This window comes from Cydia strobilella, chromosome 26, assembly GCF_947568885.1.
Source record: "Cydia strobilella chromosome 26, ilCydStro3.1, whole genome shotgun sequence".
Classification (NCBI taxonomy): Eukaryota; Metazoa; Arthropoda; class Insecta; order Lepidoptera; family Tortricidae; genus Cydia; species Cydia strobilella.
Window position 1 is genome coordinate 1,193,137 of NC_086066.1, and position 19,614 is coordinate 1,212,750.

The 19,614-nt window shown below is 40.0% G+C and overlaps 1 protein-coding gene across 1 annotated transcript; it reads right to left on the reverse strand.

Moving 5' to 3' along the window:
- Positions 1-1,122: 1,122 nt before the first annotated feature.
- Positions 1,123-19,510, reverse strand: LOC134753204 (uncharacterized). The gene is made up of 7 exons (XM_063689009.1): positions 19,421-19,510; positions 12,950-13,103; positions 9,046-9,191; positions 6,860-7,046; positions 5,152-5,324; positions 2,425-2,553; positions 1,123-1,999 (listed from the first exon to the last, which is right to left on the reverse strand). Exons 2-7 carry the CDS (start codon positions 13,098-13,100, stop codon positions 1,808-1,810), a joined length of 978 nt encoding a protein of 325 aa, XP_063545079.1. The 5' UTR covers positions 13,101-13,103; positions 19,421-19,510; the 3' UTR covers positions 1,123-1,807.
- Between the last annotated feature and the right edge of the window lie 104 nt (positions 19,511-19,614).

A 19,614-nucleotide genomic window follows, 5' to 3' on the forward strand; every position in this document is an offset into this window, starting at 1 on the left:
GCACTATTTGTTGTTATAGCGGCAACAGAAATACATCATCTTTGAAAATCAACATGAGACTGGTGACCAGGGCCTGATTTACCCACAGGCTAAAGCCTAGGGCGCAAGGACTAAGGGCGCGCGGCGGCGGCTCTGAGTTGAGACAAGTGGGGGGCGGATATACATAGTCAGCCTAGGGCGGTCAGAACCAGTCAGAACTTTAAGTCTAAGTCAGGCCCTGCTGGTGACAGACAGACAGACGGACAGTGGAGTCTTAGTAATCCGTTTTTACCCTTACCTACCTACCTTATGTACGAAATATCATTTGATATTTACCAGTCGCTTTTCGGTGAAGGAAAACATCGTGAGGAAACCGGACTAATCCCAATAAGGCCCAGTTTACCCTTTGGGTTAGAAGTTCGGATGGCAGTCGCTTTCGTAAAAACTTAATAGCCTACGCCTATTCTTGGGATTAGTTGCCAAGCGGACCCCAGGCTCCCATGAGCCGTGGCAAAATGCTGGGACAACGCGAGGAAGATGATGACTCTTTGGATACGGAACGCTAAAAAATAAAAATCAAAAAACAACGTTAACAGTTTTTATTTAATGATTCGTAAAATACACTGTATGTACACAATGTAAATGCTCGTTAAAACCATTTTTAATGCTAGTAATAAATGCCTCACAAAATATTATGTAGATACTTGATATTTAACATTTTGGGTCATTCTCAAAAAATATGTCTGCGGTCCAATTACCGCGACCCATACAAAATGTATGAAAAGAGTCGTGGCAATTATACGCAACATATTCTCAGATAATGACACTTTTACATTATGAAATTAAATTTGCAATGTGATGACGCGTTGCCTCTCTGTCGCACTTGTAAATGAGAGGTTTTTTAAATAATAAATCAGAGGTTTTTAATACTTGAATACTTATTTATTTTATATGAAACATTATTTCGTGTACATTGAAAAAAGCGGAGACAGAATGACAGGCAGATTCTACAGGATTCTTTCAGAGGATTCTTTCAATAGGTTGCGTTCAGAAACTAACTACAAATACTACAATTATCAAAGTAAAATGTTTTTAACGTTTTACAGACTATTATTTAACAGTAAATTCGTACGTAAGTGTTACAGGGAGGCAACACGTCGAACTTAGCCCAGCCATACAAATGAAACTCCCAAAATTTGCCACTGAAATTAGAACCTATATATAGCAGGGAATAGAGTTGATTTTTATTTGTTTGAAAATTTACCAAAACAAAAGAAATGCAACTTTGTTCCAATTGAATATGGTTTAAATTTCACCGAACTGAGAAGTACTATAGGTAGGACCTTAGGCCTTAGGAGGAGGCTAGGATAGCAGTGCCATCAAAATACTACTCCATCCATATTTAGCCGTATTATTTTACATGGAGAAAGCACCGCTATCCAGAGCTTAACACGGACTTAAATGTAGTTCCTTCTTTCATGCCAGTTTAAATGCCTGCACTGAAATGGGAGAGGTAGAAACGGGAGTTGGAAGGGGCAGACCTCGGCGGACTTTCTCTGATCAGATCGGGGAAATCCTGAAGAAAGGCCAGGTCAAGAGCACCCTAAACCGGCGAGCGTGTATGAGGAATGTTATGAAAGTGAAGGAAGCGAAAAAGGTATGTCAGGATCGTAGCAAGTGGAAATCCGTGGTCTCTGCCTCCGGGAAATAGGCGTGATTATATGTATGTATGTATGCCTGCATTTACAACAACGTCATTTTTATTTTTATTCAAATTTGTTCCCCCCATTTAAAAAAAAAAACATTATTTTGCTCAAAAACCTTGCCGTTATTCTTTTTTCTTTTTACTAGGAGTTTCGTCACCGCCGCTGCTCTTCCTCTTCCGGTCCTCTTTGGACTCTTTAGTCTCTGGCACAACCTTCTTGACCTTAGCCGCTTCAGGTGAGTAGGCCCACAGTAGGAGTTCCAGGTGTTCGGCGGTAGGTTCGTCTTTGTCGTTGAAGAGTTTTGTGTTGGCGTGCTGAAAATAAAAAAAATGTAAAGGATAGAAGATTATCACGTATTTTGGTAGGTAATCATTCACTGTCTTCCTAAAGGGCCCTCCACACTCGTACGCGAATCGCGGCGCGAAGCCGCGAACGCGAGTGTGGAGTCTAGTTCGACTACGACGAGTAGAAATCGACTCCACACTCGCGTTCGCGGCTTCGGGCCGCGTAGTCTGGAACGGGCTTAATATGAGTGGATTCTGCGCGAAAAAAATTAAACTCTTTTTTTGAAAACTACACTTTGGGGCAGCCAATTGGCCAGTAGAAAAAGGCGGCCAATTAAAAAAATTTAGGCGCGAAGGGTTGAACTCCCATAGAAAATTTGAATTTTGCGCCTTTTCTACTGACAAGTTCGGTGAGTTTCAGTCAATTAAGGGTACCTACTATTTGTACAAGGTACCTTTTCCTTCAGGTCTTTGAGCGCGGCGTTCCTCACGATGTCCCAGGTCTTGCCTCCCTCTTTCTCCTCCACGGTGCGCAGGCGCTTGTACTCCCCGTTCACGGAGCTGTAAGCTGCTATGAAGGCTCTCTGAAAAAACCGTTAATTTTTTAAATGAGAAACTGATGTGAAGAAGATTTTTTAAACACCAACGAAGAAGAAGAACAATCATTCGTAAAAAAGTTGCCTCCCTGATCTATCAATAGCCCGTAGCAACGGCATCCTAAAGGATTTGCCACACTGGATGCGTTCTGCGGTCAGCGGTCAGGTCAAACCCGCATTATGTATAGCTCGCTCCAGACGCGGCTTAGCGAACTCCACACTCGTGTTAGCGGCTTCGCGCCGCGATTCGCGCACGAGTGTGGAGGGGGCTTATAAACAACATTGACAGCAACCTTTGAAGTTGAAGTGCAGAATGCATCCAGTGTGGCAAATCATTAAAGGTGTTAACGTCAGTGGGGCGACGGTGACACTCCTCCTTTCGGGCATTCTCGGCTGCGCTCGGCTCAGCATTGCTCCGAGCAATTATAAGGGTTGGCACAACTTGACGTCCCTCTGCGTACACGACCACAGATAAGATAATGACTTGAATTTTGACAACCCTAAATAGACGAGAGGGATTGTGCCATACATTAAAAAGTAACACCCATAGAGTTGCAGGCGATGATGGCTGCGTACCATCAGGCGGGCCGTACGCTTGTTTTCCACCGATGTAGTATAAAAAAGTCCGCTAGTACAGTGCAAAAACTATTTTATTTGTGCATAATGAAGAACTTCTTGCACTTTGCACTCTCAGGTGATCCGTCTGCTCGTTTGCCTCCTATTTCATAAAAAAAAAAACTCTTTTTAGTGAAAGGTGAACATTTCCAAGTATATTGGAGAATACATTTATTTTTCTTCACACTTACTCGAAACAGATCTTTTTTTTAATTTATTTTTCAAAGACATAATTAATTTCAAAATTACTCGCCAAGCTGCATATGCAGTTTGTTGGCGAGAAAGCTTATTTCATGCATTTTACTTTTAAAATACTGACATTTATATACATATTTTCTGACCTAAGTGGCAGCCTACGTACGTAGAATAATTCAATTATTTCGCCCATACTGGAATTTGTATGGACGATTTCAAAAATTATTTCATTTCAAACAGACAGCCGTAAACTTTTACAAAAGTACACTATTACGGAATTTACGAACGACTACCGTTAACGCCATCTAAAAGACAAGCAGAGACATCTAGCGACAAATCGCGCAACTAAATCTCTTAAACTTTTCAATGCCTAATTTATACGCGAAGTTAAATTAATTTTATAGTTAGGATTTATTGTTAGCGTTACTTACATGTAAGTAATAATAAAATAATATTGACGAATTAATCATTATTACAAGCTATTACAAAGCTTTTATTTAACTTGCAATGTATCTAACTATGTTTGTACGGGTCAAATATTGCAAGCAAAATTTGACCCACTTCCCGACTTCCAATGAAGCTGATTATCGTAGCTTATAAAAGCTTGCTCCTCCCGGGACCCTGGACAGACAGAAGATACAAATTCATAAGTAGACATTTGGTTGGTAACGCTTAAGACTCCTGTGTTACCAACCAAATGTCTACTTATGAATTTGTATTTTTTCCGACCTACTGTAATTACCTGAGTAAACCTCGGCTCGTTAAAAACACCGCACAATTATCCCTGACTTAAAACGGCAAAACATCCATTGTCGACCAGTCTACACAGACCACCCAGTTCTGTGCCAGTCTACAAACCTTTTGCTCAGTAACTGCGTCACCAGCGAACTTTTCTGCAGTCCTCACGATGCCCTGACTCAGGTACGCGTTGTTCTGCTTGCTCAGGTTGGTGTAGAAGTCATCCTGGAGGCTGGGATCATATACAAACCTGCTGTTTAGTAACGGCGTCACCAGCGGACTTCTCCGCAGTTCTCACGATGCCCAGACTCAGGTACGCTTTGTTCTGCTTGCTCAGGTTGGTGTAGAAGTCATCCTGGAGGCTGGGATCATGTACAAACCTGCTGTTTAGTAACGGCGTCACCAGCGGACTTCTCCGCAGTTCTCACGATTCCCTGACTCAGGTACGCGTTGTTCTGCTTGCTCAGGTTGGTGTAGAAGTCATCCCGGAGGCTGTGGGATCATGTACAAACCTGCTGCTTAGTAACGGCGTCACCAGCGGACTTCTCCGCAGTTCTCACGATGCCCAGACTCAGGTGCGCGTTGTTCTGCTTGCTCAGGTTGGTGTAGAAGTCATCCCGGAGGCTATGGGATCATGTACAAACCTGCTGCTTAGTAACGGCGTCACCAGCGGACTTCTCCGCAGTTCTCACGATGCCCAGACTCAGGTGCGCGTTGTTCTGCTTGCTCAGGTTGGTGTAGAAGTCATCCCGGAGGCTATGGGATCATGTACAAACCTGCTGCTTAGTAACGGCGTCACCAGCGGACTTCTCCGCAGTTCTCACGATGCCCAGACTCAGGTACGCGTTGTTCTGCTTGCTCAGGTTGGTGTAGAAGTCATCCCGGAGGCGATGGGATCATGTACAAACCTGCTGCTTAGTAACGGCGTCACCAGCGGACTTCTCCACAGTTCTCACGATGCCCAGACTCAGGTACGCGTTGTTCTGCTTGCTCAGGTTGGTGTAGAAGTCATCCTGGAGGCTGGGATCATGTACAAACCTGCTGTTTAGTAACGGCGTCACCAGCGGACTTCTCCGCAGTTCTCACGATGCCCAGACTCAGGTACGCGTTGTTCTGCTTGCTCAGGTGGTTTGTGTCGAAATCGTCGAGGAACTTCTCCAAGATGGACATGGCTTCCTTGATGTTGGCGAGCTTGCTTTCGTCCCGAGTGCCTGTGAAGAAACGGCATAAGAGCGTTTTCACATATCCAATCCATGTCTAGGAAACACCTTAACACCGCGAAGTAGAAACGGCGTGCCCTATGCACAGTGACATCTAGTGAGATGGTTTGGTAAACAGTTAAGTTGTACAAACATGCCCATTGTTTTCATATGTTAAACTATTTGGATACATTCAATATATTTTTAGGAACATGTTACATGATGTTCCGTATTTTTTACAGGTATTCAGAAGTCAGTAATAACGAGATATAATGGCGCGCTAACGCCATCTCTGTGTACATAGACGAATGATATATATGTAATTATGTATGGGTTGACAACGTTACATTAATCTATATCTATACATTTGCTACGTTGTAGTTGTAGTAAAATACAAGAACTACGAAATGCTTCATTTCATAATTTTAAAGCTTCAAAGAAAGAAATTAAGTTCAAAACATTGCGCGATACTAACATCATCTCGTGAGAGCACATTGAACTACAGTTTGTATTGGAATTGGATGTTTTCTATTTTACTTTAATCTTGATTTGCACATTCGTTATGTTTGCATAAAAAACCAGTCAACACAATTAAGTTACATAAGGTTTTAGAATTTTAAAGTTACGGGAAAGATAAAATATGTCCAATGTTTACATCAAATTCGGGGCCTACTAGCGCCATCTAGTAGCCTTCATGTAAACTAATCATAGCTTATTTGAGAAAGTGTGGCGTTACAATGTTAAGAGGCCGGTGTCGGTTTTGGAGCAAAAATGTAAAATTGATAGATTTAGTCGTTGAAATTATACATGTTTTGTTACGTAATATCTAAATAACAAGTATTGATTTCTATTAGCACGTCTTCTCATCTTGCCTTTTAATAATGAAGTCGCGAGCATGCGTCACCGGTATTAAGATATGAAGAGAAGGGGCAGTTTTTAAAAATTTATCAAAAAATTATGGTGGTAAATTATACAAATTGATAAGTTATATAAGAATGTTTCAGCAAATGTTGTAGATTGTTTAAGTATCAAAATTACGTTGAAACAAAGTCGATTTTCAGAGAAATTGTCACCTAGTTTGAAGTAATTTCTGGAGAAAATTGAATTCGTTTAACTTTCATTTCCTCGAACTCAAAAATGTAATGTAATCTGATAAAGGTCAAGTACAGAGTATGTGTAATACAAATTTACCATTTTTAGCACTTCAAACTTTACGAAATTTACAAATAAGAGCGACAAAATCAGTGCTTTACGCGCGTTTACCTAAACGTCCATCAGAAAAAAAAAAAACATTACTAATTTAGTGAGTCTTTTAAAAAAAAATTGATCTGATAAAAGGCAAGATAAGAAACCAGTACCTGTTATTTCAATTAGGTAACAAAAGGTTTACAATTTCACGAACTAAATCTATAAATCTATACGACAGTAGAAAAAAGCTAGTAGCGCCCTCTGATCGAGAATCAAATTTTCTTGATTTTCGAGGCACGGTTTTTCCTTAGACTGTATCCATCTATTACAGAGTTATATCTATCTTTGTTCATACTCACAAGTAAGCACACGCTTGGCACTCCCGAGCAGCCCCTTGACGGCCAGCTGCTGGTAGTCGGGGTCCCGGCCCTTCAGAGCCTTGAGGGTCCCTTCTGCCGCCTCCTTGTCCTTGAAGCCCAGCCCTGGGACCTTGTCTGCTGGCAGCTTCTTCTCGTCTTTGTCCTCCATTTCCACGTCGGAGCTAGACTGAAATAAGCAACCAATATTGTCAATTCCATACACGTCCAATGCTTCATGATTGTAGAAGATACGAGCGCGAAGATTGGACAGGACATTGCAGAATGTTAATAAAAACCTTATTTAAAAATAAGAAATAATATAATAGGTATTCTATAATTAGTATTTAATTTGTAAATAGTAGGTAGTGATATCGTTTAATTATTTTCAAATACAGTACAAAGCCTGTACCAACAAACGTCTCTTTTTGGCCCAGTGGTTGACTGGTAGAGAATTCCTTAAGGCATTAAGTCCACCATTTGTACTTATTTTATGTGCAATAAAGTATAAATAAATAAATAAGCGGTTTTGACTTTTTTACAATATTATTGGTGGTAATTGCTATAATTGTTTCAAATTTTAGGTATCTATGTCAAACGGTCTCTGAGAAAAACGCATTTAACTGATTTGCAAGACCGAAGTGATCCCATAAGTGTTCCGTTTGTCAAAACAAAGTTTTGCACAGGGACCGGACAACCCTTTCCGCGATAAAACCCTTTCAATGGGCGACACTTAAACACGGCTAACACATTGAAAGACTTTCCCTATTGAACTGCAAGCCCATTCATACCCTTACCTTTGACTAACCCTTACCGAAGAGCTAACCAAAAATAAGGCTAGCCCTTAATAAGGGTTACCCTTATCTTTAAGCGCTTTTTATAAAGGTTTCCCTTTGCGTGAAAGAGACAGAATTAGTATATATCTACGCTAGTGTATGAAAAGGAAAGAAAATACGTGCCTAGTCAAAGAACGCCGCCGTCGCCGCCGACGATCGCTCGGATTCGAAGTAATGTGTGCTTTATGAACGAGGTAGACGACTTAAATTAGCACGCTTATATGCTAAAAGGGAAGCCCTTTATAAGGCTAACCCTTATAAGCAATATGCAAGGTGTTGGTGGGCGGATGATAAGGGTTTTGTAAGGGTATTTGGGCTACCGATTACTCAAATGTGGTAGCTTTATATAAGGGTTTTTAAAACCAAAACAAAGGGTTTCGTCTGGCAAAGGGTATGGTGAGTTAAGCCTTATGCAATACCCTTATAAAACCCCGATAAGGGATAGCGGTCCCTGGTTTTGCACGGAACACTAAAAATATCATATTTTTATTTTTATTCTGAGATCGCCTTATATGTGACCTAAAGAAGAGATGCTTTCCCTGCGCTTTCCACAAATGTGTCGTTTTCGAGCAAAAGGTACCATGTCGCTTGCCATAAGGACGCTCTGACAGGTTTTTCGTATAAAGATACAAGCAATTTTCGTCCTTATGGTAAGCGACAATGTCGTACCTTTTGATTGAAAACGTCACATACATACCTATTCGTACTTTGACCCGCCTCTTGCTGTCTCTATTGCAAGCGCATATTTATATTGCTGTCAAGTTCGCACAGTGACATTGACAACTGGCTTCATGGGCGGGACAGCAATATATTTATGCGCGTGCAATAGAGATAGCAACAGGCGTGTCAATGTCCGAAAATCTATGTGGAAAGCGTCTCTTTACCATAGAACGATTTCACAGTAGGTACTTTTTAAGTGTTATAATATTTTTACTTTCTATATCAATGTAATATAATGCCAATAACACCAATAGCCCGCTCCAGACTACGCAGCGCGCCGGCTGATTAGCGAACTAGACTCCACACTCGATTCGCGCACGAGTGTGAAAAGGGCCCTAATGACGTAGTGACGTGAAAAGGTTTCACATTGGGCCAGGAATCAAATTGTCCGATAGTAAATGTAGTAAGTTTTGATATTGATATAGCACTAAATTAAGTTATAAACTTGTGGAGCACAGTCAGACTACAAGACTGGGTGTTCTTTTTATGTCATGTTCTGTAATTCTTCTTCTTATCTTCTTTCTTCTCAGCCTTCTTCTAGCTCGGCCAGCCAATTCTCGAACACCTCCATTGCTTCTTTGATGTTCTGGCTTTTGCGAGGCGCCTTACATCTAACCTATATATTCTACTTACATCTTTATCTTCCTTCTTCTCTGCCTTCTTTTCTTCTCTCTTCTTCTCAGATTTCTTCTCCTTGCCCGCGTCCAGCTCCGCCAGCCAGTTCTCGAACACCTCCATCGCTTCTTTGATGTTCTTAATTTTATCTTCAGCCTTTGTTACTGGAATTAAGACATTGTTCGTTAGATTCGTAATTACTTTATGCAATTCAAAAATTACTTTAACATAAATGCACCTAAGTATTTACTATAAATTATTATTTATTTATTATTATTAGTATTTACTATGAGAGTCAAGACGAGTGTTAGGTATCCTGTTGGTTTTAATTCAGACGATTAGCTAGGAAATAAGTGCAGTCGTGGAAATTATTTTGATTTTAGCCGCTAAAATGGTTGGAAGGATTACAAATATTACAATTTGGCTCACAGACAATAAACATCAGTTTTTTCTTAGGAATGTCATCCAGTGTATTCGGTACCATACCATCCAGCTACATTGACTTCGTAAAAACGGGCTTCGTAAAACCAAGAATGGTGCCAGCAGCGGTGTCACTGACACCACTGTGCACGAATGCGAGCCAAGCGTGCTGGACTAGTCGCACTAATCGTGCACGTGATGCGAACTCATCAACCAATCTGTTGAAGCATTCCACCGAGGCACACCAAACGAGAATGTTCGGTCGGAATTATACGAACGGGCCTATCTGTTGTAATCTTTGGTGCATTAGTATAACTTCACAAGCGGGATAATTGTGGAATTTGCAAACATCTATAAAACCAAAGGAAGGAAAGGAAGGAAGAAAGGAAGGAAAAGCACCCACGAGATGGTCTGATGGTGTGAAGGGGGTGGCGGCAACATGCAGTGCGTGACCCATATGGCTTATGACCACGCACACTATGGAGACGGAGCAAACATGGTCGCGATCCTCAGCAATGAGGGACTGAGGAAGAAGATAAAACCAAAGCACTGCATACTTTAGCAACACACACTACTGCAAATGCAACGCTTAAAAAAGCATCTTGCTTATTGTTGCTACAGTAAAAAATCTTGTTCCTTGCGTTATCCCGGCTCCTTGCCTTGGCTCATGGGAGCCTGGGATCCGCTCGCAACCAATCCCAAGAATTGGCGTACGCATTAGTTTTTTACGAAAGCGACTGCTATCTGACCTTCCAACCCCGAGGGTAAACTAGGCTTTTAGAGTTTTGAATGATTGACGGTTAGTTTCACTAGACTTATATTGACCGGGATATAGACCGTGATTACCTTTTGTATTATTTGTGATCCGTGAACATGATGCATGTAACTGCGTCGAAATATCGGGAGCTCACAAATAATACAAAAGGTAATCACGGTCTATATCCCGGTCAATATAAGTCTAGTGAAACTAGGCTTTATTGGAATTAGTCCGGTTTCCTCACGATGTTTTCTTTCATCGAAAAGCGACTGGCAAATATCAAATGATATTTCGTACATATGTTCCGAATTACTCATTGGTACGAGCCAGGGTTTGAACCCGCGACCTCCGGATTGAAAGTCGCACGCTCTTACCGCTAGGCCACCAGCGCTTTATCCCCCTTTCGTACAGTGGCGTAGTAAGGCTTGGGCGAAGTTGAGCCGTCGCCCACGGCCTCGCGCCCCAAGGGGGGCCTCGCGCCTTTCGGGCACAGTGAACGAGGGCTAACGCGTATGAATTCGACGCTAGGGGCGCTAGTGTAGATGGTGGTCTTTTCCATAGTTAGAAATGTCAAATGTCACTTGTCACTTCAATGACTGACAGCTGTTCTTTAGTCTTTTGGACCACCATCAACAGAGGCGCCAACTGGTGAGCAAAAAAACGATAGCCCTCATTAGTTCACGCTACGCCACTTTCGAAGTTACCCCAATACACCTTACCATATTGAGATATCTCCTAAGCGTCGTCAGATTTGTCGCCCATCATGGTCGCCATCATTCTCCAGCTCAAAAGTTAATTCCTCCACATTAACTGGGCTTTTCGTAAACAATCGAGATAAGATTACGTTTAAGATCTGCGACACTTCTTTCAGATGACGGTAAATTTGGTAAAAAATCAAACTAAACAGCACTAGTATAAACAGTATTGTATTCTTGCTACATAAACATGGTTCTTGGTTTGAAACTGGTGGATTTTGAATCATTGTGGTAATTATATTAATATAAGATTATAAAATATTAATATAACATCACAATGGTTATTAATATTTTCAAGTTTAGTGACAGATGGTGACAGCTTATCGCATGGAGACTGTATAAAGGAGCCAAATCTCTATGTATGAAAAGTGTCCATCAAAAAACAGTAATTAGGCGGCGCTACCATACACCGAAATACTACCAAAAACAACCTACGTAATTTGGTCGGGTTATTTGTTGCCTTATATGGACTAATATGGTTCATATTATACTCATGTCCCAGAGCCTAACTAGCGCCACCGGAGAGATTAGGAACTATTATTCATTCATTATTTAAATTTATTGGATTTTGATTTTATTGTTAAAAGTTTTGTTTTTATTTTTAATGTATTTACTAACTCATAGGTACAACAATGGTACTAACAATATTGTATGGAATTTTGAATGTTCTGAAATAAAGATATTATAAATTTTTTTTTTTTAAAGCTGAAAGCGGTCACTTTTGTAACAATTCTACCATAAGCGATCGGCATCCTTTCTATACCATCCATAGCTTATCGCATGGCACATGCCATAGAATGTATACAGACTTAATGGCAATGACCTTTCATTAATAATAGACGCGTGACGTTCATAGTTGATAAAACTAAAATGCTATGGATGGTATAGAAAGGATCGCAATCTCTTATGGCAGAATTGTTGTAAAAGTGATCGCGTTAAGCTTTAAATAATAGTTCCTAATCTCTCCGGTGGCGCTAGTTAGGCTCTGGGACATGAGTATAACATGAACCATATAAGGCAACAAATAACCCGACCAAATTACGTAGGTTGTTTTTGGTAGTTTTTCGGTGTATGGTGGCGCCGCCTAATTACTGTTATTTGATGGACACTTTTCATACATAGAGATTTGGCTCCTTTATACAGTCTTCATGTAAAATGCGAAATATTTAGTAGATGATTTTGACAATTTTGACACATTGGCGTCAGCCGTACGACTTACTCAATATAGGTCCCGGAACCTATATAATAATATATGTATAGTAAGTTGATGCCGACGGCGCTAGCTTCCATGTATAAAGTTCCCCCCACAGCGACCAGCGTACCAGCGACAGAGCAACAATACTATAGCGGTGACAAGGGGGGAAGAGGCAGACGACTAAACGACGAAACTTTCGTGTTTTGTTGGCTAAAAAATCGCAGAGTATTCCTGTGGCTTGACCCAGCAGCCTGCGTACTGTGAGCCGGCGGCAGCTGGGCACGTGTTGCTCTAGCAGCTTCAGGGTTTCTTCGCTTTGTTGAAGACATACTTACAAGAAAGTACCCTCTTCGCGCGACCCAGCAGCCCCCGCACAGTGAGGCGCCGGTAATTAGGGTCATGCTGTTCTCAAATCTTCAGGTTTCTTCGCCTTGTTGAAGTCATACTTACAGGAAAGTACCCTCTTCGCGCGACCCAGCAGCCCGCGCACAGTGAGTCGCCGGTAATTAGGGTCATGCTGTTCTAAAAGCTTCAAGGTTTCTTCGCCTTATTGAAGTCATACTTACAGGAAAGTACCCTCTTCGCGCGACGCAGCAGCCCGCGCACAGTGAGTCGCCGGTAATTAGGTTCATGCTGTTCTAAAAGCTTCAAGGTTTCTTCGCCTTGTTGAAAGTCATACAGGAAAGTACCCTCTTCGCGCGACGCAGCAGCCCGCGTACAGTGAGTCGCCGTCAATTAGGGTCATGCTGTTCTAAAAGCTTCAAGGTTTCTTCGCCCTCTTGAAGTCATACTTACAGGAAAGTACCCTCTTCGCGCGACCCAGCAGCCCCCGCACAGTGAGCCGCCGGTAATTAGGGTCATGTTGTTCTAGAAGCTTCAGGGTCTCTTCTGCCTTCGCCTTGTCCTTGAAGCCAAAGCCGGAGTCTTCTTTCTCGTCTTTACCCATGGTCTGAAAAATACAAAATATTTAACTAAAATTTAAATCAAAAATGAAAAACTAAAGTTTATCGTGAACATACAAACACACAAACAGACAGACGCGGCGGGGGACTTATTTGTTTTATAAGGTGTAGACGTGATATTAATGAATGTATTGACACAGTCAAAAACAGTTGACATAACAATAGATTTGCTAACTGTACGTCCACTTGCATCTTATAAAACAACTAGCGACCCGCCCCGGCTTCGCATGAGTGCAATGCTGATGTATTACACATATAAACCTTCCTCTTAAATCATGCACTCTATCTATTAAAACCGCATCAAAATCCTTTGCGTAGTTTTAAAGATCTAAGCATACATAGGGACAGACAGACAGCAGGAAGCGACTTTATTTATTTATATACTATGTAGTGAAGTCCCCCGCTGTGTCTGTCTGTATGTATGTATGTTCGCGATAAACTCAAAAACTACTGAACAGATTTCCATGCGGATTTTACCTATCAATAGAGGTATTCTAGAGGAAGGTTTAGGTATATAATTTGGTAAAGTTTACCCATGGGAAGCCGGGGCGGGTCGCTGTTATTTATAAAACGATAAAAACCTATATTAAATAACCCTCTAAGCAATTACTATTCTATCAAAGCGGCACACGCGCTTACATCATACTATAGAAATATATTGTGTAGGTATTTACATACCTAATCGCTCCGCGGCGATACAAAGTGCCTTGAACGTGATGTAACCGGGGCCAGAGACCGGTAAATAATACAGACTACTAATATCCATACAGAGTTGTGTCCCACATCATTGTAAATTACGACTTTACGACTTAGTTTGACGTCCAAAACAGATGGTGCTGTACTGCCCATTTTGCGGTCACAGAATTTTCTAACGTTAATAATTCTTCAAAAGATTTTAATTTAATTTATTAATGTAATGATTTAATTTTATATGGAAATATACTTTTAAAATTCAGAAGATTAAATCAGATTTACCTATACCACACTAACTAACAAAATTTGAATCAGAATCAGAAATATTTATTGTGTAAACTGTGAAGGTACAAGAAGTATAACTATAGGTACATTTTTTATGAGTATCAACAGTTTTACTCTTTTCGGGCATACAATTTATTTTATCTTAAACTAAGACCAAAGATAGATATAACTCCGTAATAGATGGATACAGTCTAAGGAAAAAACGCGCCTCGAAAATCAAGAAAATTTGATTCTCGATCAGAGGGCGCTACTAGCTTTGGCCTACTGTCGTATAGATGGCGTTGACGGTTTCGTTTGTTATTTAACAATTTTAACGCATATCAGTGAAAGAACATCGGTCAAAATCATAAAAATAATTAATGCAAATAAAAAAAATCATTTATCCATATTTAAATACATTTTATCGTATTTTTATAAATCTTCATTTTTAGTTTTAAAGTGTGTCGATAGATGGCACTGAATTTACTGTGGTTACAAAATTTACTATGACAGTACCGCTCTGTCGCGCCATCTGATCGAGTATCAAATTTTCGTTATTTTCGAGGCACGTTTTTTCCTTAGACTATATCTATCTACTACGGAGTTATATTTATCTTTGGTAAGACGCTGCGTTAACTGATGTCCATCGGTGGACCTTATGCCTTTCGTAATAAGGTTCACGAACTGTCAGTTAACAGTGTGGGCAACGTCAACATTTTAGTACTGAAATCATAATGAAATGTTTAGATACATAAATGCATGGGGTTGGAAAGTGTCAAAGGTATAGATGGCTTGGCGCCAGCATACATTTCAGGTCAATAAAATTCCAAAAACCGGTCAAGTGCGAACCGAACTGCTATCAGAAAATTGGGTTAGGTTAGAACTACGATGCTCACAGAAACGAAATGTTACTAGAAAAGTGGGTGGTTTTACCTCATTTTCTACATAATTAGGCAAAAGATGTTGTCTTTATCATTTCATTGAATGGAATCGTGCACAATCAACAATAATATTTCACCGGCATCCTACATTTTTAGGGTTCCGTAGTCAAATGGCAAAAAACGGAACCCTTATAGATTCGTCATGTCTGTTTGTCCGTCCGTCCGTATGTCACAGCCACTTTTCTCTGAAACTATAAGAACTATACTGTTGAAACTTGGTAGTACATGCATTGTGTGAACCGCATTAAGATATTCACATAAAAATTGAAAAAAAAAAAACAATAAATTTTGGGGGTTCCCCATACTTTAAAACTGAAACTCAAAAAAAAATTTTCATCAAACCAATACACACGTGGGGTATCTATGGATAGGTCTTCAAAAATGATCATTTCTTTCTAAACTGAATAGTTTGCGCGAGAGACACTTCCAAAGTGGTAAAATGTGTGTCCCCCCCACCTCCTGTAACTTCTAAAATAAGAGAATGATAAAACTGAAAAAAATATATGATGTACATTACCATGCAAACTTCCACCGAAAATTGGTTTGAACTAGATCTAGTAAGTAGTTTTTTTTTAAGACGTCATAAATAGTAAACCGCAATTTACCTTTCACTCACGTTTCACATAAAAATACATTGTTAAAATTATGTAATGTACGGAATCCTCGGTGCGCGAGTCCGACTCGCACTTGGCCGGTTTTTTTAATTATATATGTTGTTAGTTGTTAGGTATAACCACGCCGGTATAACGTTTTATTTTGATTTTCAAATGTACTGCCCGCTTTGCCTTAAGGTTGACTGGTAGATAATGCCTCATGGCATTAAGTTAGCCGTTTGTACATTAAATTATTTGTACAATAAATGTGTTGTTCCAGATTGTATAAGAGACTCTTATCAAAGATAGATATAACTCCGTAATAGATGTATACAGTCTAAGGAAAAAACGTGCCTCGAAAATCAAGAAAATTTGATTCTCGTTCAGAGGGCGCTACTAGCTTTGGCTTACTGTCGTATAGATGGCGTTGACGGTTTCGTTTGTTATTTAACTATTTTAACGCATATCAGTGAAAGAACATGGGTCAAAATCATAAAAATAATTAATGCAAATAAAAAAAATCATTTATCAATATTTAAATACATTTTATCGTATTTTTATAAATATTTATTTTTAGTTTTAAAGTATGTCGACAGATGGCAGTGAATTTACTGGGGTTACAAAATTTACTATGACAGTACCGCTCTAGTATAAGTTACTCTATGTTATAACTCTTATAAGTATCTATTTTATTACGTAGCGCTAGTCAACGACATCGTTTCCTCTAATCTATTTGGGTAAATTAGTCATCATCAAGGTCACAGGTCAAGTCTCATGTCACCGCTATGCTTAGAAATTAGTATTACTAGGAAAAAGAAACAAGGTACAATCAAATTTAATTTCCTGCCCATTTTGTACTTTGTCACATTGGTCACAGTGAGAATAGTATGAGGTCTCTAGCGACTTTCCAATTGATTGTCACTGTGACAAGGTACAAAATGGGTCGGATCCAATTCTTTGATTATACCTATTCCTCGGCTTTTTAGGGAAATTGAAATCATTTATTGCATATCACATAGAAGGTACAGGTGTTCTTAAATATAAGCTGTTGATGTGACGCCCTGTTAGGGCACGGCAACATAGTTTCACATAGGGAAACATACTTATTTAATCTAAAATTATACATATTATTATTTACATATGTGCCAAATAATTAATTAATTATTTTACATTTAAATAAAATCTGCCAGGGTATCATACCCAAAGGGGTTAAGGGTCTGAACGAGAATCAAATTTTCTTGATTTTCGAGGCACGTTTTTTCCTTAGACTGTATCCATCTATTACGGAGTTATATCTATCTTTGGTTATAAGTAAAGTCGAAGGCAAAAATATCGATCCAGACAAATGGCTCAAAAATATGTGAACACGACTTTAATGTCTAAGGTGTAAGAGCGTACACATATTTTTGAAACTTTGGTAATGTATTATATATTTATGCCCTTGACTGTACAAACATACATCATACCTATAAGTAGCGTACTCGTAACGAGTTTGTAATGCTATTCAGATAAAATTTGTGCAATTTTCAACCAAAAGGGTACTTATTGTCGGTTGTCAATAAGGCGCTATTTCAATATAGTTTCAATATGAAATCAACCTTATCGACAACGTCACATTTAATTTGTATTTTCATCACGCTCAGTAAATGTGGAATTGCACGCAGGCTTAGCGGGAACTATAGAAAAAGGTTTTCCCTAGGGAGTTATGAAGTTTCTAATATTATAATTAACAGTTTTTTGTCTTTATACTTCATTTTTGTATCGCAAGTTTGATTTTGTACTATTCCTGTAAGCTTATTATGTAATTTAAATGATATTGAAATTAAAATGCGAATGTGATGATAAACCGATTTTGATGAATTTTGGCATGGAAATAGTTAGAGGTTTTCATAAAAAGTTACATTTATGGTGACACTTCCACAATTAGTAATAGCAAATAAATCTGTGCAGAGTTAGCTTAGTCCGATTTAATAATGCGAAGCCAAAGAGGATATAATAACGGAGTTATATCTATCTTTGGCGAAGCTTAGAAATATCTGCAGCTGACTTTAGGTACATATCAGAAAAACCGGCCAAGTGCGAGTCGGACTCGCGCACGAAGGGTTCCGTACCATTACGAAAAAAAAACAGCAAAAAATCACGTTTGTTGTATGGGAGCCCCATTTAAATATGTATATTATTCTGTTTTTAGTATTTGTTGTCATAGCGGCAACAGAAATACATCATCTGTGAAAATTTCAACTGTCTAGCTAACACGATTCATGAGATACAGCCTGGTGACTGGTGACTGGTGACAGACAGACGGACAGCGGAGTCTTAGTAATAGGGTCCCGTTTTTACCCTTTAGGTACGGAACCCTAAAAAACAAGAGAGACTATGGAGATATATTTATTCATGATAATCATGATATACCTACACGCGATATAATTTTTGTCGCTCCCGTTTTCAATGTCTGGCGCTATAGACAATAGGTACAATATTTTGTATTTACTTTTTGTCATCTTCCTCGCGTTGTCCCGGCATTTTGCCACGGCTCCATGGGAGCCTTCCGCTTGGCAACTAATCCCAAGAATTGGCGTAGGCACTAGTTTTTACGAAAGCGACTGCCATCTGACCGTCCAACCCAGGGGGGAAACTAGGCCTTGTCGGGATTAGTCCGGTTTCCTCACGATGTTTTCCTTCACCGAAAAGCGACTGGTAAATATCAAATGATATTTCGTACATAAGTTCCGAAAAACTCATTGGTACGAGCCGGGGTTTGAAACCGCGACCTCCGGATTGCAAGTCGCACGCTCTTACCGCTAGGCCACCAGCGCCGTTGTATTTACTATTTATATGTACATATATATTCATTGCAAACATCTACGACCTTGAAAAGAGTAGGTAGTTACCTACTCAAAAGTAGGTACTAAAACTCAATGCTGCAGATCAAAGTTAGAGTAATCAACTGCAAAACCGGCCAAGTGCGAGTCGGACTCGCGCACGCAGGGTTCCGTACCATAACGTAAAAAACGGCAAAAAAAAACAAGTTTTTTGTGTGGGAGCCCCACTTAATTATTTATTTTCTTCTGTTTTTGGGGTTCCGTACCCAAAGGGTAAAAACGGGACCCTATTACTAAGACTCCGCTGTCCGTCTGTCTGTCTGTCACCAGGCTGTAACTCATGAACCGTGATAGCTAGACAGTTGAAATTTTCACAGATGATGTATTTCTGTTGCCGCTATAACAACAAATACTAAAAAGTACGGAACCCTCGGTGCGCGAGTCCGAATCGCACTTGGCCGGTTTTTAATATTTGTTGTTATAGCGGCAACAGAAATAATGTACATCATCTGTGAAATTTTTAACTGTCTAGCTATCACGGTTCATGAGATACAGCTTGGTGACAGAGACAGACGGACAGACAGACAGACAGACGGACAGTGGAGTCTTAGTAATAGGGTCCCGTTTTTACCCTTTGGGTACGGAACCCTTAAAAGTAGATAGATAGGTACAGTCGCCTGTAATAATATGCTGACTATATTTAAAATATAAAGTTTGCGTTAGATTTGCGGAATTTGACATTTATATATGTAGATACTAATGGCCGGTGGGGCCGGAAGATTCTGGAGTGGCGTCCGCGTACCGGAAGACGAACTGCTGGTAGGCCTCCAACGAGATGGAGCGACGACCTGGTGAAGGTCGCGGGAATTCGGTGGATGCGAGCGGCACAGGATCGGTCGGAGTGGCGAGCCTTGGGGGAGGCCTATGTCCAGCAGTGGACGTCTATCGGCTGACATGATGATGATGATATGTAGATAATAATATTAAACACTTACTCTTTATATTATTTGAGCAATCCGATTCCTGAATCCACGTATTCTTCAACAGGACTAACACTAGCTAGTTCTACGAATATAAATCTATATAATTATAATAAATATATTAGTCGAGAACGCACGAAACACGATAAACCGGCGGCGTGCCTCCCCTAGATAGATTCACAACTCACAAGAATTCAAACACCGG

Coding starts and splice junctions, on each gene's coding strand:
- LOC134753204 (XM_063689009.1), bottom strand. CDS start 13,100: ATGGGTAAAGACGAGAAAGAAGACTCCGGCTTTGGCTTCAAGGACAAG. Junction 9,192..12,949: donor CGCGAAGAGGGTACTTTCCT/GTAAGTATGACT, acceptor TCTTAATTCCAG/TAACAAAGGCTGAAGATAAA. Junction 5,325..6,859: donor TGCCAAGCGTGTGCTTACTT/GTGAGTATGAAC, acceptor GTTTCTTCACAG/GCACTCGGGACGAAAGCAAG.